We start from the raw sequence: 23,687 nt of genomic DNA, 5'->3' as shown, positions 1-23,687 counted from the left end.
CTACTAGGATGAATAATAATTAAAATATATACCTAATCGCTGCCTGTCTGTAGGTAGTGCTAATTGCTGTCATTGAAAAGACTGAATTGTTTAAGAAAAAGAGAGAAAAAGAGAAAGTCATTCTTCATTGAAGCTATCTCCCTGTATCATTGGGAGCCTATTTTTAGTACCTATAGAAGTCATGATTTTTGAATTTATTAGGGGCTGTGATGAATGATAAAACGAATCATCCATTTACATATCTTGACACTGCTTTGGAGAATACTTATTTCTTACAAGCAAGTGTCACATTGTATATAAAAGCTGGCTAATTGTGTGCTAATCTTCTGCATTATCTAGAACTCTGTGATGTGGTATTCTATCAATAGTAATATTAATTTTACTTATTTCAGATGTATCAAATATCTTCTAAAACCCTACTTCTTTTATAATTTCTGCTTTCTCACATTGTATAATTTTGCATTCATCTGCTAATTAAGATTAGGAGTGCTAGTTATAGAATACATATTCACTTTAAACCATCAAGCTTTTGTAATACATAAAATACTAATATTTTATCCATTTTAAATATAAAAAGAGAGAAAGCATTTAAGAACATTACTAGATGTTGTGTTTGTTTTCATGGTTTTTTTTTTTTTTTCCACACAGTTCAATAGTTTCATTGATCTACTGTTTCTTACAAAAATCTGCCATGCTTTGTGAACTTCACTTTCTAATCTCATACAGCAACCCTTCCTTTATGTTATTCCTGCTCTCCCTGGTCCCAGAACAGTAGGGTTGCCTTGACAAATCTATTCAAAAGCCATTCCTCGGCCTTTATTGGTGGGGACTGGGGCCTTTGAAATTCTCTCCTCACTGCAACACAGCTGACATCTTCTTCCAGACAGAATGAATTAAGGAAATACAATAAGACACTTGATCTACCAGTCAAGGATCTTTCCACAGTGAGGACGGATTCCATGGTGCACAACCAGGGCAGCAAGCATCTAAAAATATACAATACATGCTTGTTTACCAGAATAGCAATCAGCGATTTTTCCAACATGATTGATAGGATGATTTATTTTAAAATAAAATCTGTCTGGAAATTCAGTGTGTGTGTGTGTGTGTGTGTGTGTGTGTGTGTGTGTGTTAGAAATTTTTTAAAAGCCATATGAAGCTAATCACATTTTTTTAAGCCAGACTTTAAATACAGAATCAAAATGTATAGAAGGAATATACATTGTTTTTATTTCATTTGTCTGAATGGTAAGTCATCATTATCTTAAAGATTGGCTTTAATATTGAAGGCTTTGTGTCCTCAACCACACAGCTTCAATTCACTAGGTTGTATTTCTTTTGAACTATTTGATACAGCCTTCATTGAACCCAGGTTGAAGTAAAAAATTACAGTATATTTATATAAGCCAAATTTTAAGGAGTAAATGCAAAATTTATTTCTTGTAGTATTACAGAGACAAAGCTATAGTTCAAAAATGAAGCTATTCTTTCATATGATCAAGTTAATATTTATTTCCATCTAAAAGTTAAAAATGGACATCCTTTTCAGTTTTCCTTAATTATAATCTTAGCCTTTTGTTATAAATGTATTCCATCATCATTCACAGAAGCTTACATGTCTTCTTATCAGAACAGATAATTTGCTGAATTGTAGAAGATAAACTTTTTTCCACAGCCACATTGGTCATGAATAATACTGACTGTTTATATAAGAATTTTTTTTTACAGTGCATGGAAAAGAAATTGGATATACTTCTAGTGGTTGATTATATAGGATAAATTTATCTCTGCAGCCAGAAAAGTTGGTCTTGGTTTAAAAAATGTTTCAACAGAAAATTGTCTCTATTGCATTGCAGAATTGTTGTAATTGGGTCTCTAGCTCAGAACCATTAGACACATCAGTGGAGTCCATGCTGCCCGATTGTCCTCGAGTCTCAGCAGGTATGTGTTTGATGAGAAATGTGTGGGTTTTTTTCTAGGGTGAAAAATATGCTAATGAAATGTGGAATTCTATTTTGCGAATTAAGCATGTTGTTCTGCCTCATATCTTTGAATGAATTATTGGTAACATACGGCATGGGTCTGATCTACTACCAGAAATTTGTTAAGTGGCTGAAAATGCTTACTAACAAACCTAGTAAAGATGAATAGGTGAAGCAATTTGCAAGTAATATAGACAGTTGCCGCTGAAGCTTAGGGAGACAGGATGTACATAAATAAAAAGTTGATTAAGACAGGGACTGGTAGCTAATCAGGATCTCAGAATATTTGCCTTGGATTGAGTACCAAGTCAGTGATAGAACAGGCAGTCAAGGCTGTGAGTTCAGAGAAGAGAGATTGCTGTGACCTTTAGAAAAATTTTTCATGCAGAATATTTTGGCTGGACCTCGTGTAATAGGTAGGATGTGGATTATAGAAAGACATCAGGATGATATTCTAGGCAAAGGGAACAGAGCAGTGTAAGGAATAAGGGCTGGAATGGATCTGAAAATGTTCACAGGCAACAAAGGCAACATGGGCCTGCCTACTGGAAGAGGTAGAGGGTGAGGTACCTCAGGAAACAGGTGAGCTTAGGAAGACAATTTAAGGATGGAATTGATCTCCAGCCAACAGAGTTTGTACATTAGTCTCTAATGTCTACATAAGAGGAGTGATGATATTTTTTGTTGCTTTCTGGTTTTGGCTTTCACAATTCCCAACCAGTTTGGATGGTAAACACAAAATGAGCAGTGGTATCTGGTTATGGCTGCAGAACAAAAATGGGCTTGCTTTGGCCAGAGATGTCAGAGAACGAGCAGAAGTTTTGAAAACAAATTATTCCATAGGACAGTCATAGTGAACAGTTAATCACTAAGCACTTAGAGTTGCAGACATGTTTATATAATTGAAGGAAATAATTTGGAGAACAGTTCAAACATTAGGTAAAGAACTATTATGTAAAAAATTATTACCACTGTATTTCACTATCACAAATACCTAAACTTGAACTCAGCCTCACTGTCATAGATAAACTTTTCAGGTCTGTCAGTCAAGGTTCAATCAGAGAAACAGATAGGAGATATATATGCTACAATATATCTATATAATATGTATATGTGTGTATTTATATATATTATACAGTGTATATGTTATATATTATAGTATATATAATACATTCATATACATGTATGATATTATATATATATATTATATAATTAACTTTCTTTATTATCAGTAGTTATGTTCTATAAAGTCGCTGAGAATGCTGAATTAGTGAATCCTGGGGAAATACAAGATTAGGTTCCTACAAGCTTCTGGCCACAACATTTTTATTAACCAACCAATGTATAACCTTGCTTTATGAATGTTTCTATTTAAAGACACCTTATTTAATAAATATTGTTGAGTTCTCTAACGTTGAACTCACAGCCATCAACACTGTAACTCATACCTGAATGCAGCTTATCTAACACATTAATTTTCTCCATAAGACACATCATGGTCTTCTTAGGAACACTAGGGCTTAGTGGTTAGAAACACTAGACAATACTTCAGTGCTATCCTTGGAGGCCATTTCAGCCAGTGAAATCGCCAAAAAAAAAAAAAAAAAAGTACAAAAATGTGAAAAACATGGCACTAAATAGTCTGTGAAAAGGACACTGAAACAAGAGAACTGAAACCAGAAAGTTAAGCATGGCCTTATTTGACCTTAGTTAGGAATGCAAGCTAGGCAACTCACATTTTTCACCACTCTGCACATGAGCATCAATTTGGGGGTTTTAAATAAATTTTAGTAAGTAGGTGAATTCACAAATGTGGAATCCACAAATAATGAGGATTGACTATATATAGTAAAGGATTTGTTAAAAGGATTTGACCTGGGATTTGACCAGAGCTGGTTAAGCTCTGTAAGAATGTCGACTTTGCATCCATGCTGGAGCTTGAGACCACAGAGCAGACCTTTATGAAAGGGAGATGGATGTAAAGTGATGGAGAGCAAGAATGAGACCCCCATAAACATGAACTGGAGCCCATGAGGATGGACATAAGCTCATGTTAGTTCTTTTTGCTTCTGTCCTTCGTGGTGTGGGTGTCCTATAGAAGGCAGTGTCCTATCCACACAGACACACACACACACACACACACACACACACACACACACACACACCTGGCCCAGGCATCAGGAATGCTGAAGGGGAATTCAGTGAGGGTGGAACAGGTGCACTTCTGGCCACTCATGCCGGTGCTTGAGCTAGCAGATGAACTACAACACGCATGAGCTAGAAATGGCTGCCGCTTGACTTCAGCCCTCCAAACGTCCCACAGAAATTTCCTTTCTGTAGCATCCTAACCAGAAACATACAATTTGAAACATAGTTCTGGGAAACATAGTTCAGTGTAGCCAAACTGACACATTACAGAGCCTCCACATTCACCCCTTGTCACCTTGGCAGTTATCCACATCTTCTTAAACCAAACTTAATCTGCAAATAATTGTAGACATTAACAAAGTCACGCTTGCACCTGATGTGATACAACTATCCCATGTATGGACGAAAACACACAACCCCTTTCCTCAGGAAAGGATACAAAGTTCTTTTATTGTCTTTGGCTGATGTCCACTCTTCTTACCTTTTGTATCCTGTAATTTAAATACTGAGAGATAAAGCTAATTATGCTGACACATCTTACATGAAATGATAAAGAAATAAGAGAGGAAAACAAAAATGTTTAATATGTGTGTTCAAATCAAAATAAGAAAGAAATACCCATAGTTATTACATTCCTCATTTTTGTAACTGGCCCTGTAGCTATAGCTGGTATTTAAAACTACCTTCATTCCACGTTCCCTTTGTTCTTAACAAGCACCTCAACTGGTCATGGTTCCTTGCCTGGTCGGCTGACCCATACCTTCATTGGAAACAGCCGGGCCATTAGGTATCCTGCCTGAATTAGATGGTTGTAGATTTCTGTTGACATTCATCACAGGAAATACTAACGGGTGTCCTAGATGGTTTGCTGTATTGCAGACACACTCCTCTTTATCCCCATTGTGTAGTAGCAACTTGGTTATCCCTTAGTAATCAGGATCAATCACCCCAGCCAATATAGTAATACTCTTCCATTCCTTGTTAATTCAGTGGTGTAAGGAGCCCATAGTGGCAAGATGACAGTCTCAGCTTCCAGTTCAATGGAATCATTGTTGTGTCACTCAATAGAAGCATTCCTCTCTGTGGAACTAAGACCTTTAGATCAGCAGAGCCTGAAATCATAGAAATGAGGAGACACAGTTTTGTTAGTAGGTCACTGAGAGTAATAACAAGAGAAACCAGTCCCATTTCCATCCCTTCATTCCCAGATCTGGGAGAATTATCACATGAATTAAATGCTGATTTAGGGTATGTACCACACCCTAGAATACCAATGTATTCTCAGCCCCACGAGACGTGTTGTCACCTAACAGGCACTGTAACCTAGTCACCATTTTATGAAGCCTGCTGCTTAAGGGATAACAGGGAATATGGTAAGACCAGTGAATGTGGGTGGAGCTAAGGCTCTTTCTTGTCCTCTGACCTGGATCTCTCTGATGGAAGCCAACTGCTGTATTGTGAGTTGCTCTGTGCAGAGGCCCATGTGGCAAAGAATTGGTGGCTCTGGCCAGGAGTCAGTGAGTACCTGAGGCCTGCCCTCAGCCAGGTGTGTGACCTTGGAAAAGGATTCTCTCACAGATCAGCCTTGAGATACAGCCAACTCTTTGATTATGGTGAGACCCTATGCCAGCTACTCAGCTAAGCCACACTCAGATTCCTAACCCACAGAAGCTGTGTGTGCTCAATGTGTATCGTTTTAAGCTGCCCAGTTTTGGGGTTAATTCTTCTTCAGGAGTAAGTAATTTATACAACAGATTTAAACTGCACCTCTGGTGACCGCTCAAGCCTATGTAGAAACCACCAGAAGCTTTTTGGGGGCTAAAGCCTTATAAGGCTCATCCTGCTCTGATATCTTAGGATTTAAGAGCAGCTTTCTAAAAAGGCAGTAAAAAGTTCATTGAAGATAATTCATTCCTAGCCTTGTTCCCTGACTGCCTCATTAGACTTTGCTGTACAATGTATCAGAGAAAAGATGTTAAGTTTCTTCTTTATCACATTTGCACACTATATCATTTGATCACTAAGTCTTCTCACTATGTAGCTCTTATTTTTCTTAGGACAGAATTTGCTGCTCCCTGTAACTTTTCTATTCCCTTTGGGTTTTTATTCCAAAAAATTTGGCTTAAATCAGAAGGAGATTTCATGTTCACTCCCCAACATATATCTATCTATTCCTCAAATGTTTTTCTATCACATTATATTCCAGGTACTATTCTGGAAGTTGGGGGCATAGCAGTAAACAATAGCTTATCATGACTATCTTTTCTCCCCCCAAAATAAAAAAAAAAAATTAAAAAGAACTGTTTCCTGGACCTCTGCTAGTGGTAGATTCCTCCCTGTGAAACTGGCATCATGAGAAAAGAGGGCCAAACCCCCAGCATTTTCCACACGTACTTATAAAAACTGAACAGTTTTTCAATCAAAATCAGTGATTTCTCTCAAAGAGTTCTTTAAAAATGTTGAACAAGTGGTATGACATGATCAAAATGGGATTTTGAAGAAGATTAATTTAATAAATGGATAAAAGAAAGAAGCACAAACCTGGAGGCAGCAGACTCAGCCGGCCATGACGATAACACTAGTAGAGGCGGATGGGGTGAACTGGATTGGTGGCAATTGGAACAGACAGGAAAGGAGAGAGATGACAAATATGACTCGGGAAGAATCTGCACTCCCTGTTGGCAAATAGATTGCACGTGGAGGCTCAGTGAGAGGGAGAAGTAAGCTAGAATGAGAAGTAACTGGGATAATGAAAACATTACCAAAATATAGAGGAGCTGGAGGAGGAAATCAGTTAAGGGCAAGAGAGGATGAAACTATTCTATGGCCTACTTGATTGAGGTGATGGCACTTGAGGGACGGCAGGAAGTTCAAATGGAAATAACCAAAGCTTGTTGCTGTACCTTGGAAACACCTAAAATTCTCCAAGCCCAAGTTAATAATGGATATCTAGACTCTGCATTCAATTTAGTGAAGTCTTTTTTTCCCCCATCTTTCTAATTTATAAAGTTTTTCTTAAGCGATATTGTTTTTATTGTTTGACTAAAGTCTGTGGTCATCACAGTGAAATTGCCTGTAAAAATACGTACTCATTTAAGACGGTATTTTTCCTTCATTGCTGAATATGTTTCCCTTCACAAAAAAATAGATCTGTTGTTCATAATAGATTCATTTTATCACTGTTATTTGTGAATATATATGTATTTTAAAAACAGGTACAATAAAATTTTTAAGTTGTATTTAACATATCCATGGTCATTATTATCAGTACAGTCATGTTGTTTTTATTTTTCTTTTGAAAACAAATATTACACTTGACAACTCCGCACTTAGAAGTTGGCAGTGTTGTACCTTATACTTAAAATGAAGGCTGACTTTTCACTTATCATATAGGGAATGGTGAATATTTGAAGGGTCTTGAATATCTGTCAACAGACTATTTGCCCCACCCCTATTAGTGGTGTTTCCTACTAGTAAAATCAGCCAGTTAAAAACACTGTTATTCAAGAAATTACATAACAGGTTAGTAGGACCTATGTTTATCGTTTATTGTATAGCCCACATTCTCCTTGTTTGTATGTCTGTTATGAAATGGCAACAGCAAGTATCCACCTCACTTATCTTGTAGAAATGTTGTAAGAATAATTTGTGTAGTATCCGGAGGGACATTTTGAGTTCATCAGAAAGAAAGCCCTGTAAAAACCTAATGTGGTACTGTATATTGTCAATCGTCATTTTAGAATTTAAGGCTATCATTTTAAAACTATTAGTATTTTAATCATATGGGAATGAATAAAGCATTTGCAGACATATTGTCCCTTCCTTTCCCGTCTCGAATTCTAATCTTAAACAACAAATAACTTAGTTGTTCATATTTTCGTTTGTGCTCTGTGACACTGATAAGGGTCACAAAATATTTCACAGAAACCAGAGTCACAGAAAGATAGAAAATACAGGATGAAAGCAACTGTGCTCCCTACGTGCCTCTCTGGGTGTGTGTGTTCAGTCGGCACACCTTCATTCAGCAAACATTTACTGCAGTCTAGACGTTGTTCCAGGTGCCAAGGGGGTAGCAATGAATTACAACAAATAAAGGTCCCTTACAGAGCTTGCATTCTAGTAGGGGAGACAAATAGTAAACAAGATAAATGAGGAAAATATGTAGCATGCTAGATAGTGGTAATTGGTAGGAGAAATATAAAGCAGGAAGAGAGGACTTGAAGCATGTGGAGATGGAGGCCAGAGAAGGCCTCACTGAGAAGATGACATTTCTGGGACATTCCTTCTAGTCCTGCTCTCCAGCCACTTCCCACTGATAAAGACAGTACTTGCCCATCTGACTTTAGAGATCCTTCCTAAATTCCAGGCTACCTACTGAGCTCAATATTCTGTACCCTTATTCCCTCCCAGCATTCTCTTGTTCTGGGTCCTTGAAAACCTCAACTTCTCATCAGATATATTTTATGAGTTCTCTAAGATTTCTGGTAACCATAAAGCATAGGAATGAGCAAGTTATTAAGGTACTCCACTCTTTCTTGAGCTACACATATAGAAAAGTGTAACATTTATATGGTGCCCTGGTTTTCACAGGCAAGGTTGCTTATGTCCAGGGGTGAAGGGACAGAGCCACTTCCAGGAGACCTGCAGGGTAAAAGGATCAGTATTTTGACACACCTGTGGTCACTCTGCACCAGGTTCACAAGGATGGCAGGCTCTGCCACCTCACAGCTTCATTTTTCCACCTACTGTGAAGGAAATACCTGAAGCTAGATTCACTAAAGCTGTGTAGTCTAGAGATGTGATGCCTGTCAACTTATTTCCTCCCAGAACTTGTATCCATCTCATTTTTCCTTGTCCTTGTCTGTCATAGCTTGAGACAGGCCTTTCTCTAATATTTCATTTTATCTAGAACACTTGATATAAATCAGGGCACCTCAAAATTGGAAAGATAATAGCATAAATATTAAAAAAAGAAAAAGGAAAAAAGAGAACCATAGTAGATGTCTTAAGGGTTAAGAATTAAACTTGAAAACTTACTATATTTAGATGACCTCATCTTGGTTCTGGATGTAGAAGGAGGCTGTTGATGACACATGCCTGTCAAGCCCCATTCCCCTCCAGAACTGAAAGTGGAAAATTAGTAATTTCTAGGTATATTTGAATTGTAGAAAACCTGCTAACATAACCCTAATTTTACTTTGCTTAAATAGTCCAGATTAACTCTTTACAGTGACTGAACTTACTGAATATTTGCTAAATATTTACTTCAGTTTACAGCTGAAAACATATCTTTAGGAAATGGCATGAAAGAGTTGTATCTCTTCTTTGTTAGTGAATAATCACTTGCTTCTAAAGATAGCAATGAAAAATCAACAGTAATTGCTTCTAGATGTGGTGTCATTCAGAATGTGTAGACAAGTTGAGTTGTCTAATATGTTTTTAGACACAGCTCAAATTAATTAGGTAATTGAAAATCTATACTTGCCTTGTAAACAGAACTTAAAATTCAAGGCATATTCTCATCTATGATACTGTACCACTATTTGACTATGTGTACTGCTCAAGAACTGTAGCATTCCTCTTCCCATTCAAAGGATATACATTGTAATCCTTTTAAGTGATGTTTTCATTAACTAAATAGCACTTTTCAGGCAGTTTTTGTTCATTACTGTAGCTGTTATTCATCAGTTAGTTTCCCTATTCATTGTTCTATGCTACCTTATAATTATTAGTTAATGTAAGGGATGAGTATTCTAAAAGTTGACCACCAGAAATTCTTGTGTTTTCAGTGAATCATTCATTATAATTAGCTAGCATCAGGAATTCTGGGGAAATAACTGATTAGAGAATCATTTAGAATAACCTATCTAAATATGTGATATTTATGTAGATCACTACTATTTTCCCTGATTATATATACTTAATCAGATCCAATATTTTCCTCTGCTTTTTATTCATTCAGTTTTCCAGTAATCACAGAGAATATAACTAGTTGCACTTCAAAAATCTCACTTAAAAAAAAATTAAAAATAGCCACCATGTTTTTTACAGCTTTCTGAACCAATTTGCGAGAAATCCTTCAAAGAATTTGGCAGTAAAGGTGACAACGCTCCTTTTACTGAGCTAACTCTTCCTTTTAAAGATAAAAAAAAAATTAAACTATTTTTGGGATGCTTTAGGATAAATAACCAAATAATATGAATTTGTATTTGTACTTGAAAATTATACATTTTGAGTTAATTTGTAAGAGCGATTACATTTACTGTCCCGATAGCACTGTCTCATGGCTCTTAATGCTGTGTCCCTGATTGTTGGAAAAGTAAGTCAGTGCCAGTAGTACCTAAGACAGAAATGTTCACCCTTCTTACCGTATATTAAGTATTGCTCTCCCTTCCCATGGCTGTCTGTGCTTCACTTGTCCTCTATTTCTCCTTCCCTCTGTCACTTCAGTCTGGGTCACTGCTCCTGATGGTTCCCTCTGTGTCTGTATTCTGACCTCTGACTCTCTGTCTCTCATCTGGCTTAGTCTCTGTGTCTGATTCTTTCCTTACAGTTTTTGGCTTCTGTGTCTCCCTGGCTTCAGTCCCCCCACCTACAGTCTCTGTCTGCAGCCTGTGGCATCACATCTCCCCCAGCCCACCGTCTCTGCCCGCCCCTCCCTGCCTGACCTGTGTGGTTTGCCTGGGTCCACGGCCCGTCACTCCTCTTTGTGCACTTTGTGCCTCCCTCAAGCCACAAGGTCTCTGCCCTTAGCCCCACATTCTGTGTCTGCTTCCATCTGCACCCACCCTGCCCGCTCTGTGTGTCTTGTCAGAGACGGACATCAAGTCACCAGTGACAAATCTGCTGACAAAATTACCCGGAACACAGAACTCTTCAGAAAAACTGTATTGTTTTCTAAAAGTGATCAGAAACATCTAAAATATAAATTCATTAGTACCAAGGTGAAAATTCAAAGTGAACATTAGGTACCATAGGCAGGCCAGATATTTTCAGTGTATAAAATACCAAGATGTTCTAAGTTCGTTATCAGTACTTTAAAAGAAGTCATAGTATTTTTTTAAGTTTTTGTTTCATCATATTTTTAAAAAGATAGCCCTTTTTTAGAGGAAAATACTTCTATTTAATGATAAATTTTGAGAGATAATTTGATGAGTGAGTTCAGTTTTTAGGTACTAGAATTGATTTAACAGATACATGATGTCTAAATATTCCTTGAGAATTGGTATGGAATTTCTGTCCATACTGTTTATTAATATCCCTTCACTCATACGGATCTCACCCCAAGTATTCAATATGTTATGCCAATAAATAAAGAAATTTTATGCCAGCTAGCATATAGATATTTTGAATAATCTCATGACACAATCCTTGACAGAATTCAGTTGTATTACATAATTTCTTAATTTCTAAAATACTTAGAAGTTACTTGTTGAAAATTTGGGCAAAGAAACATAAACATCATTTTAAGCTTTGTATAGCAAAGATCTCTATAAATGAGACTCTTATAAGAGACCTTAAATTAAAAATTGCTAATAATCGACTAAATTCAGTATTGGCTTAGAGATTCTTCTAGTTTTAGCAAATACTTGAGGTATGTTTAGAAAGCAAATATGAATTATTTCAGATTTTTACTTTTATTTCCTTTTAGTAAATTGCCTTCAAAATATTTTAGTGTTTCTTCCCATTTTAATTTATGTGGCAAAGTAGCCATACCTTTCCTGCTTAGTTTCCACAAGGAAAATGATTAAGCTTTGAAAAAGAGATGGTTGACTTAAGGCCACAAATACAAGTGATTAAATATAACCAATATTTGGGGCACCTGGGTGGCTCAGTCAGGTAAGCATCTGACTTCAGCTCAGGGCATGATCTCACGGTTCATGGGTTGGAGCCCCATGTTGGGCTGTGCGCTGACAACTCAGAACCTGGAGCCTGCCTTGGATTCTGTGTCTCCCTCTTGCTCTGCCCCTCCTCTGTGCTCTGTCTCCCTCTGTCTCTCAAAAATAAATAAACTTTAAAAAAAATTTTAAAAATAAACATAACCAATATTTGAGAAACATTAGTGAGAAATGGTGGGAAAGCTACTTGTGGAATTAGATGATATGCAGTTTGAATTTTATAGTGAAAGTACAGTCTTCTATAACCTTTGTAGTTCCAATTTTTGCAGCACCAATATGGAAGAACAGTCTCTCAGAGTTACTTCGTTTGGCTTTTCTTCAGAAATAACATCAAGCATATAAAATCAACATATGTGGCAAAGCCCAAATTTCAGAAAACCCAAATTTAGTTATTTTTACCAATTAATAATTTCTAATTAATTAGTTTCCCCTAAGATTAGAGTCTAACTTCCTGTCTTTCCACAAACTTGAGTTATTCTTGGTTGTTTTGAGGCAAAAAACTACCTGTAAATATGTGTTCCTTAATTCCATAAAGATTTATTGAGCACTTAATATGTACTAGGCACTAGTCTAGACTAACAGTGTAAAGATTGATAGATGTGCCTCTTGCCCCTCAAGGAGTTTGTGGTCTCCTAGCAAAAAGTCTTCTGTTTATTGAAAAGATTCTCTTTGTTCCTAAATAGAGAGCGTTCATTGAAATATATGGAGTGGGGAGGAAAGTTAAGGACATATGATAAACTCCTTCAGGACCCAAGAGTAATTCTTAGTTCCCTGACATCCTCCTTTATTGACTGGTACCCCACTGCCACGTAAGAGTTAGCACATCTTCTGAAACTGTCCACCATCCTTCCATGCTATTGTGAGACCCTGACTTTCTACTTCAGATACCTGTTTCAAATGAATATATTACTTGTCATTTCAAACTCTTTAATGGTGGTAAGTCACCACTTATGAGTAAAAGCTTTGGATTTGTCATGACTGTGGGTAGTTTGTATTCTCCCAAATATGTAGGAGGATTAATTGTATAATATGATCAGATGAAGATTTATAATCACACTGCCTATAAAATAGGGATAACACTAGTACCATCTCATCGGGTTATGGTCAGAATTAAGTGAAACCATCCATATAGGACTGTTAAAATTCCTGGCATATAGTTGAGGCTCAGTAAATGTAGTCATTCTTCACTTTGCGTGGTCCCAAATACCCAAATTTCAGTTACCATAGTTTAGTTAAATAACGCCAAATTCCCCCCCCCCCAACACACACACACACAAAAAAAACAAGGTTCACATTTCAGTTACCCCAATGTATTAACTGGGAATGATTGCATTCAGTACAAAGCTCTATGTAAATAACAGAAGCACATCGTGATCAGCAGCCAGTCACATCACTTCTTTCTAAGTTTTCACTGGCCACTGCATATCTGTTATTCAGTTTATGCACAGATAGCACTATCTTCCATTTTATAAAAATAGATGACCAAAAGAGACCTGGCCAACAAAGATGAAAGTGCAGCAAAGAAATGGAATGCAGGAAGTAAAATTGTAAAGTGTTTGTGACGAAAAAGATGAAGATGTCCCGGAGAGAGTGACGCTAGCAAAAAACACTCCACATGAAATGAATGCTCAGAGGTATTTCACGACATTGGAAGTGCGAAGGATAAAATGCTGGAAGCTGATCCAAACTTAGGAGTATGAAAATTAGCCAAGGCATAGAAAAGATTTGCTTGAACTCTATCATAAGTTCTATGAGGAGAAGGCAAGCACTGTTCAAACAACTTTGGCAAGTTTTTTACCAAGAAATAGAACATTTTCATTCTCAGTGTTTCTAATGTTTTAAATTCTTTTTAACATTTATTTATTTTTGAGAGAGCGAGACAGAGCACAAGTAGAGGAGGGGACACAGAATCCAAAGCAGGCTCCATGCTCTGCACTGTCAGCACAGAGCCTGATGCGGGGCCCTAACTCACGTACCGCAAGATCATGACCTAAGCTGAGGTCAGACGCTTAACTGACTGAGCCACCCAGGTGCCTCTGTTTCTAATGCTTTAAATTACAGTGTACTAAATACAGTTGTTTTTACCATTTTTTTTAATTCCCCTACTTGCTTTTTGCTGGCCACAGGTGGATTTTTATGTTTTGACAAAAAAAAAAATTTTTTTAAGGTCATGGAACAACCATAGTTTTTCCCATTGATTGTCATGATAACTGTGCATGGTTTCAACTTACATGGTCATTTTTTATAGTCATTTTATACTGTGCAGAGCAAGGACTTCCTATAGTTATTATTATTAGAAATTGTTTTATCCAGCAAGTCAAGTTCTACAGTTTTAGAGAAATTGTTCAGTTTTTTTCAATATTGAGAATTAAAAAATTTCTGTCATTTCTCTCCTGCTTGTATCTTTGTATTTTCTAGACTAAGTCCTGATTCCAGTCATGTCTTTTCACAGCGTTAACTCTTAGAGCCTCCCCATGCATCTTCTATTGAAATACAGTATTTATCCTCAGTTTGCCTGTTCTTTAGTATTCAACCTCATTTCTTCATTGTCCTTAATCTACTAAAATTCCACGCTGACCCTTTTCCCTTTCATTCTTCTTGCTAATGTCCTGTTCTTCCACACTCCCTGAAAGACGCTTGGTTCTTTAATAAATTGTTTTTCTTTCAGAATGACACCTGCCCTAGAACATATCCCTGTGAGAAACTTCTTTAAATTCATTGGTTTCTTCCTTATGTTTCATCTACATTCCTGTCAATCATAGAAGACAAATGTCTTTCTTGAATTTAAATTATTACAAGAAATTCTGTGTAAGCAAAATGTAAAATTCTAGCTGGAAGTTAACCAAGTTAACACTTGGAAATGATGCCATGATTGGCAACAAAATAAAAATTAAAAATAAATGCTGTGCATTTTCACTATATACCTTTTTATACTTCTGGAGCCATGTGAATGTAGAGTTGGACATTCCAAAAAACCGTTAAATTTTCATTAAATACATAATGATAATTGAAATCTTGCTTTCAGTTCTCCATTCACACATAGCTGCTTTGACATAATTGCTTCCCAGAGTTCTGAGGCTTTCAGAAGATGAAACCTTCATCTGCCTGATGTTATGTGCACACACCTAGAATGGAGAACAGGCTACTGAGAGCTGCAGTGAACTCTAGAGAAATAAATGTGGGTTTGGGCATGAGTGTTCTGCTCAGAAGAGATGTTGATAGCCTGGTTGGTTCTCTTTAAGACCTTTGGAATCATAGTGAGATGACTTTGAGGAGGATTCAGGTAATAACTTGACTTACTACCTCACTGTCTGAAACCAGGGACTTTGTCGGGTTTAAAATGCTAAAAGGAGTTTTTAATTTATATATTTAGATAGAGTTACTGTGTTGGAACTTAAAATTTTAAGTCTGGTACTACCTCTTTTCCGTGGTCGTTATTGCATTTCATGTTACTGAACATAAGTGTTCATTTTTCCAGAAAAGATATAAGTGTCTCTATTAGGTCTGCTTTAGTTCATAGTTTCCTAAGGAGATTCCAGGGAAATTCAGAGACTCCAAATATTGCGATGGTAATGGCACCAAGATCAATTAATTTGGAATTTCTTTAACAAAGAAAAAAAAAATACAGTGCCTAAAAGAATTATCTCCTATAAACAGAAATTCTCCTCTACTTCTCATTTACTTCTCTGAGGCCATATCACCTCCTGAATTGCTGGTTTCATTGGTCATAAGTTGTCATTTCTGTTAGGTGTATTTTACTACTCAATAGAATATTTTTCATTAAACAAGTTGTGTGTCTCTTGCTCTACAGTGTAAGGAGAGTACAAATTTGAATGCAGAAGAACAGTGACTAGACTAATCAATGCAAGAATATCCTTAAAGCTTTTCTTGTGTAACAAGGGCAAACTCAGCTAAAAAGTTTGTTTAAATCCCACTTGACATAACAAGAACCTTTACACTTTATCTATCTGTGACTATCTGTGAATATACCTGACTCATCACCAGAGTGCCTTTCAACTCAGCCCTGCTCAGCTCAGTTGCTCTTCCTGCCTTATATAGATAGACATTTAAAATTCTTTGAGGCTTCTGGTGAAGGCTGTAGAGTTTTTATATTTAATATTATTTTATAGCACAGGAAGTTCATAGTTCATGAACACTGCAGCTCTACAAAATATAATGGAAGGATTTTTCCCCATATACGCAAAACCACTTTGTAGCCTCTGGCTATGTGGTTGTTTTACATCTGTGTCATGAACTTTTACTTCTAAGCAGCAATTATATCACAGCAGAGTCATTTTTTTTTAATAACAAAAAGAAGTAACAACAACAACAACAAAAGCCCTTCATAATCTGAATCTGAAAGTAAGATAATGAAGAGATTCTATGTCAGTAGTCCTACTACATTCTAGTTTTTCTCTACATATTTTATGAGTAAAGCGTTTGACCATCAGTAGCTGTCCTTTCACCCTGTTCTTGTCTTCTACTCTCTCCTGTGCCGAACAGTGCTATTAATCTATTTTACGCATTTATTTCTTTTTTAACATTTTTATTTTTTAACGTTTATTTATTTTTGAGAGACAGAGAGAGAGTACAAGCAGGGGAGGGGCAGAGAGAGAGAGAGAGAGAGAGAGAGAGAGAGAGAGAGACTCTAAAGCAGACTGCAGGCTCTGAGCTGTCAGCACAGAGCCTAATGCGGGGCTCCCACAAACGGTGAAATCATGACCTGAGCCAGACACAAAACTGACTAAGCCACTCAGGTGCCTCACAACTTCAGTATTATTCTGTGCACTTTACCTGCAGGTACACTTATGTCTTAATTGCTTAATTTATCTTTGATGCCTCACTTTGTCTTAATGCACTTTTTTACTTAAAAATCCACACAAAGGTTTAACGGTTTAATCATTTCCATGTATTTTGAGGTAGTTTTCAATGAACTAAATTGTTGTAAGGTGTGGTGTTGACTCTCTCACTGGAAGTTGCGAGGCATCTTTCCTTACTATCCTCAGCTGCCACAGTTTTCCTGGATGCCTGACTTTACTTCCTAGACCCAGAGAGAAACAAACCTCCGAGTGCTTGGATCTTGTCTCCTACCTTTGCCTTTTGTCCTACTCCTTGACTAATGTGGTTCTTGGGGACCTACACCTGCCCTTCAGGTGAACAGTGCCTTTACACCCTGATGCATGGTCAGTGCTAGGTTATTAGGACACCTGCCGAGTGGAGGAAACTCTGAAAATAGCACCATCCAATCTGCCTTACCCTCTCTGCCTGACTTGTTCATCATTCTTAGATCTCCCAGTCTACTCTGTTGATTTAATTACATTCAAAATGTTTGTTTTGGTTTGGTTTTGTTCCTCTGCTAGAGAAATGACGTTTCTCATATATTCTTGAACAAAGCCCTCTCCTCTGTCTGGAGCATGAGCAGCTTTGGGAGAGGTGTTATTTGGAGAGATGAGGAAGCGAAGATCACCTTCCTAGCCAATAAGATAACTAACTCATCAACAGGACAGTGTGAGTGAAAGCCGGATCTCCTTCACATCCAGGTGTCTTTATGCACATACCATACTGAGAACACTGTGGATAGCTCATGCATTAGCATATGCTTTGGCCCATAAGTACAAAAAGAATGGTGTCTATAATGTCCATAGGAGATATCATATCTCCTAGGTGGGGAGGTAAGACATGAAACTCCAGCTAACTTTTAAGGCTGCCAATTTATCTAAGTGGAAATGCAGTAAGTTCGGGGCCAAGGGAGACCACTGTGGTCCCCAGTGTATGGGCAAAATTTCCCAAAGGGATGAAACTTGAAGCAAGCCCTATAAGAATGTTTATTATTAACTTTGCCTCCACAATTTCCTGCTTCTTACCATTAGTGGATCTTGGCAGCCAGTTTTGCTGTCTTAGAATAGAGAATACTTACGGAGAGCCTAATAATACAAATCCTGGTGCTTTGTGCATTTCTGCTTAAAAACCAACTTCTCTTAACTCCCAAGATCCTAATAATAGAAAATGGTTAACTTCTCTTTGAGCAAATGTAGCTGTCCTGTTCTCCTGACAGTTTTTCTCCTTCCCCATTTAGATTATAAATACACAGGAGCCTGGGACCATGTGTTTCTTATCCTTACTTTGTAATTCCCTATGGATAAGACTGGCCCGCTTCGTACATTGTAATCTAATCACTCACTAAGAGGTCTCTGTATTTGTTGAAGGTGATGGATTAGCCTTTCAAGCGCCCCAGCCCAAGCATTGCTGGTTGTCTTGGGCATACCCATCACCTGCCTTCTTCTGATCTCTGTTTTCTCTTCCAACCAAATATGCTCCTGTTTGTTGTTTTTTTTCCCCCTGATCACTCCATTTCCCTAGCATATTAAATATACTTTTATGGAGATGTCAAGACTTCTCTTAAGAATATGGGCTTTTATTTGTGGCGGCCCACATGCATTAACGGGAGATAGGCATGTTGGCTGATGAAATCTGCCCAAGTACAGAGAAAGCCTTAATTGAAAGCACCCAAGTTAATTTTAAAACCCATCAAGTTAATATAGCTTTACTTTTTCATTTAGGAAATGTTTTTAGCTACTATGTTTTCACTCGTTTAATATAATCTTTCCTCAAATTTACTTGAATTCACTTCTTTTTTTCCAATTCACTAAAAATATTTTTCTCCAGCTATTGTTTTTAGACAACTAATGAACCTTTTCTCTGTGGTTCTCTCCTGCAAATGGGCTGGTTTCAATATGTGGGTTTTAATTTATATAATTGCTGTCTCTTATTCCTCTTTGTGATCCACTTTCCATTCTGTTTAGCAGACACTGGTTGCTTTGTAATTTTGAAAAAGGAATAGCATGCGTGTATACCTGGAAAGGTAACAGCAAAATTATTCTTAAGTGAAATGTTGTATCTTGTAAACTATTTTTGGTAGACTGTCATCTTGAAACCTAACTTAAAGCAAATATGGATGTCTTCTCATCATTAATGCTACACCGATTCATTTCTTTAACATTAAAGAGGTATTGATTAGCTTCCTCCTCTGTGCCAGATACACTTTCAGGTGGTGAGGATCTCGCATTGAACTAGACAGACAAGGACCTTGCTCTTTACCAGCATACATTCTAGCCGAGGCTACAGTTGAGATGCAGACAACAATCACATACAAAGATGGAAGTTGACTTCCCAATTCTTTTTCCCTTTACCATTGCTCCAAGGTCACATCTATGACCTTGTTACCTGTAGTGTTGTGTTAAATTTAGTCTCACGGTACTACTACCCCCAATCCCGTGTTTAAGGGCCTTGTTCTAGTACAAGAGAGAAAGAATAGAGATGCTCCTGAGAGGGTCAAGTTTCTTGTTGTTACTCTGGAACTAAATGTGCTTTACTCTCAGAATTGTAAAGGTGAGAATTCATTCACTCATTCAGCAAACACTTATTAAACAGTGTATCAGTCAGGGTTCTATTATGTTCCAGACTTTTATAACACCTACATGCCCTTAAGTGCCTCACACTCTAGATGGAGGGTGAGAGACATAAAATAAAAATTACTGATAAATGTTATAATAAAAACATACATATATCAAATAAGGGGAGCACTACAAAAGCAGGAACTAACTACGTGAGAGTAGGTTTCACCATCAGGTCACTTCTACACTACATCTTAAATTTTTTTTAATGTTTTATTTTTTGAGAGACAAAGAGAGACACAGCGTGGGCAGGGGAAGGGCAGAGAGAGAAGGAGACACAGAATCCAAAGCAGGCTCCAGGCTCTGAGCTGTCAGCATGGAGCCTGATGCAGGGCTCAAACCCACAAGCACGAGATCATGACTTGAGCTGAAGTTGGACGCTCAACCAACTGAGCCACCCAGGCACCCCACTTCTAAACTGCATCTTAAAGGTGGCTGGAAATAGAGCATGCTTCATTTATTCAGGGAATGTTTACTGAGCACCTTCTATGAGCCAGGCACAGTTGTAGGCACCATAGACACTGCAGTGAACTGGACAAAGTCCCTGTTCTCTTTGCAGCAGAGAAACCTACAATAAGCATATGACAAATAATTATATATTAGGTAGTGATGCCTATTAATACCACAAAACAAAGCCTTAATAAGGGGAACAGAGAGTGATAACGGTTACTATTTTAGATAGGATAGTCAGAGAAGGCCTCTAATGAGATGACATTTGAGCAGAATCCTGAATGAATGAGACCAAAAAACAAAGGGAAGCCATTTCAGACAGAAGGGCCAGCATGAGTAAAGGTATAATAGTCGTGAAAAGTGTAACATCTTTAGTACAAAGTGAGATATTCTCACTGAGCAAGATGGAATGCAAGCAGGGAGAGTGTGGTAGATGAGGCTGGGAAAGAAGGAAGAGAGGGAGGGAGGAAGAAATGGGAAAGGTCAAGAACAGTTTCTGGGTCTAAGCTTGGGTGACTGAGTGGGTGATAAAGCCATTAACCAACTCGGGGACCCCTGGAGGAGAGGCAGTTTTAGGAAGGCAAATAATGAATTTGATTTGGGGCAGTGGGAAATAGAGAATTGGATATTAGGAGTCAGGGCTAAAATACAAATTTGGCTCTTACCAGCATGTCATGGAAATTTAAAAAGAAGGAGCAAGAAGAGTAGTCAGCCTTGTCAGATACTGCAGAGAATTTTAATAGGATGAGAATTTTTAAAAGGCCATCAGATTTGACATTTGGAAGGTTGGCAATAACTTCAAGAAGGCCAATTTCAGTAGATGTCGATAGGGCAAAGCCACATCATGGTTCAGTTAGAAAGTGAAAGGGTAAGAGGCTGAGATTGTCCAGCCAAGGTGACTGTCTTCTCCCTTCCCAAAGCTCTTCCTTGGAAGCTTTGAACCTGAGGTCAGATCTTCTCCCACTCCTTCCTTAACTTTCTTCACATAAAGCCTAGTACTGGATGCTTGAGATGGGGACATGATGGAGGGACAAATATTCTCAGATCCTTGGGTCTCTGATGGGAAAGGGGCCAGGGATAGGGGAGCCTGATGTTGGTGAAGCAGGTATTAAAGGGAGCATCTTCAGTGGGGAACAGCAGGTCGGGCCTGTTCCGAGACCTGTCTCCAGAGGGGGAGAAAGATGAAACATATAAGTCTCTGTTGTATGTGGAAACCGGACCAGGAAGCTGAGGTAGGCTGCAGAGCAAAGGCTCTGGGGGGCTGGTGGGGGGAAACATGAATAATTAGTCAAGAAACTCAGCCCCGGTGAGAGAGTACAATGACAAAGCGTGAGGGCTGGGAGTAGAAGCTGACAGTTAACTGACAGACACTAGAAGAAATTTAGGGAGGAATGCTTAGGTTTCTTAGAGCACAGGAACTAAAGATGGGCAGGGAAGGCTATTGGCAGTGCTTGTGACCACAATGATAGCAGTGAGGGGATGGTTAATGAATTTAGGAATGGTCCCAGCAATACCTGGTATATAGATGTTCAACAAATATTTGTGAAGCCAAAAGGGGTCGTTCCTCCACAGATAATGTGGAGGAAAAGGATTCGATACTGGAGTTCTGAAGAGCTGTTAGAAAATGCCTAGGTCCCTTCAGGGAGAGGATGGAGGCAGTGACTGAGATCCCAGACCTCTTAAAAGTACAAAGCCAGAGAGAGAGAGACCTATACCACGGAGGGAGTTAGAAGCATAGACCAGGGTGGGAAACCCACTCGTTTAATCCTGCAGACCCAAGGGATTACCGGTAGGTCTACTAGATTTCCTCACCCGTGCCCAAATACACCCCTGGCCTCAGTTTCTTTCACCTGCACCTCTATCTCTGCCCACTAGGGGGCGGGGCTCGAGGGCAAGGCTGGCGGCTGTTCCGAAGCCTCGAGGACCATCCGTTCCTACCAGACTCCCTGCTCCGGTGCCGTCTTACCCCATGGCGGGACCCAGGCCCTCATACTTCTCCCCACTGCCAGGCAGTGGTAGGGGCGGGCCCAGAGGACCGGTGCCGGTGCGGGTTGACACTCCGGTCTGGTTGACCGCCCAGGCGGCTCCGAGCTTGCTGATGGTCCAGCCGGGAATCCAGCAGGGGGTCAGCCCAGGCCCTGAGGTGTGGGAGATGCCCCTGGGTCCCCTGCCATACAAATTCCGGGGCGGGATGGCACCCTGCACCCCCGAGGTCGGAGCTGGCAAGGTGGGAGCCTGGTTCCCGAGCCCCTCAGAGGGCACCTTCCCCAGGCCCTACATCGTCCTGCAGTGCATCCCAAGGTTGGCACTGCCAGAGGACGTCTCAGCCATAGAGAAAGAGATGGAGCAGCTGGCCAAGGAGCTGAGGCAAAAGAGAATGGCCCTGGGGTACTCACAGGCCGACGTGGCGTTCGCCGTGGGGGCTCTCTTTGGAAAGGTTCTTAGCCAGACAACCGTCTGCCGCTTTGAGGCCCAGCAGCTCAGCATCGCCAACATGTGGAAGTTGGGACTGCTGATGAAAATGTGGCTGGAGGAAGTGGACACCAAGAACTTTATGGGTGTATGCAAAATAGAGATGATCCTGCAGCAGGCTCGGAAGCGAAGACAGGAAAGCAGGGAGCAAGGCATCGTAAACTATCTGGAGAAACTCTTCTTGCAGTGCCCGAAGCCCACACCCCAGCAAATCAGCCGCATCGCTGGGCAGCTCCGGCTACAGAAGGAACTGGTCCGAGTTTGGTTCTATAATCGGAACAAGATGGGTGGTCAGCCAACCATTGATTTCTCCCCACAGGAGGATGTGGGGGCGGGGGGGGGGGGTGGCCTCCTTTCCCAGGGGGGCCGGTATGCTTTCCTCTGGCATCAGGGCCCCATTTTGGTTCCCCCTGCTATGAAGAGCCCTATTTTATACACTTCACCCCTTACCCTGTGGAGGGGACCCACCTCTCTGCCCCAGCCACCCCTCTTGGCTACTCTAGGCTTTCAAACTGAGGGGCCCGCCCTTCTGGGCAGAGCTGAACTGGGGAAATGGGTGATGCCTGAGGTTCATTTCAGGGCTGTTAACATTAAGAGCTCCATTAACTGTCTAAAGAGGTTAATACTTAAGGGATGGTTTGGGAGTTGTTTAGGAAATTCAGGGGAGGGAAGTTGAAGTTTATTATTCCAGTGTTTTTACCTAGCATTTACTTTAAGGTACATTACGTATATGGTTTAGGATATTTTGTTTCTCTCTTTCTCTGTTATTAATTGAAAATTACTTGTGTCTGTTATTCCTTGTGATTGTCAGTAAACATCGGATTTTTTTCCTTATAAACACACCATTGGGTGAAAAATTCAAACACAGAAGATTATTTCAGTATACCTTTTTTTTTTTAATCAAAACCAAGCAGAACTTTATGTAAAAATAAACATAGAGTCCAAGATAATAGTAACCTCTGGGGGAAGGTTTGAGGTTGGGGTACAGAAAGAGTACACAATACCTACCCAAGGGACCATGCTGAAATACAAGTGTTTTCTTGTGCTCCTCCCTTTCTTGAAAGATGCTTTTTTTTTTCCTCCTAATTCACCTTTTCATTTAGAGTGCTCAGTTTCAGGTGGAGGTCTCAATCCAGATCTCCACCTTATGGAATCCCACTGGTTTATCCACAGTCCTTCCCAGGTCATTGTGTTTGGAACCCCTTTCTTACTGAGGTTGGCAAGGTGGACAACACTTGCTCGGCCTCAGCTCCAGCTTACTTCTCTGGTTCTCAGCTCCATTT

At 39.2% G+C, this 23,687-nt stretch overlaps 2 protein-coding genes across 2 annotated transcripts in view; both read left to right on the top strand.

The window, feature by feature from the left end:
• FAM172A (family with sequence similarity 172 member A) overlaps nucleotides 1–23,687 on the top strand; it is a 429,609-nt gene that overhangs the window by 278,939 nt on the left and 126,983 nt on the right. The window contains exon 10 of the mRNA XM_047089022.1: nucleotides 1,857–1,941. Within this exon, the coding sequence (XP_046944978.1) occupies nucleotides 1,857–1,941 (85 nt within the window). The remainder of the gene's footprint in view (nucleotides 1–1,856; nucleotides 1,942–23,687) is intronic.
• POU5F2 (POU domain class 5, transcription factor 2) lies at nucleotides 19,851–23,067 on the top strand. Its single transcript, XM_047089012.1, is given in 2 exon segments — nucleotides 19,851–22,741; nucleotides 22,744–23,067. Coding segments are annotated over 2 exon segments (1,017 nt in total). The 5' UTR covers nucleotides 19,851–21,901; the 3' UTR covers nucleotides 22,921–23,067.

This window comes from Lynx rufus, unplaced genomic scaffold (genome assembly GCF_022079265.1).
Source record: "Lynx rufus isolate CCGP_SWC_20201006 ecotype Redwood Valley unplaced genomic scaffold, mLynRuf1.p SCAF_1, whole genome shotgun sequence".
Classification (NCBI taxonomy): Eukaryota; Metazoa; Chordata; class Mammalia; order Carnivora; family Felidae; genus Lynx; species Lynx rufus.
This window is presented reverse-complemented; position numbering and strand designations above follow the sequence as displayed.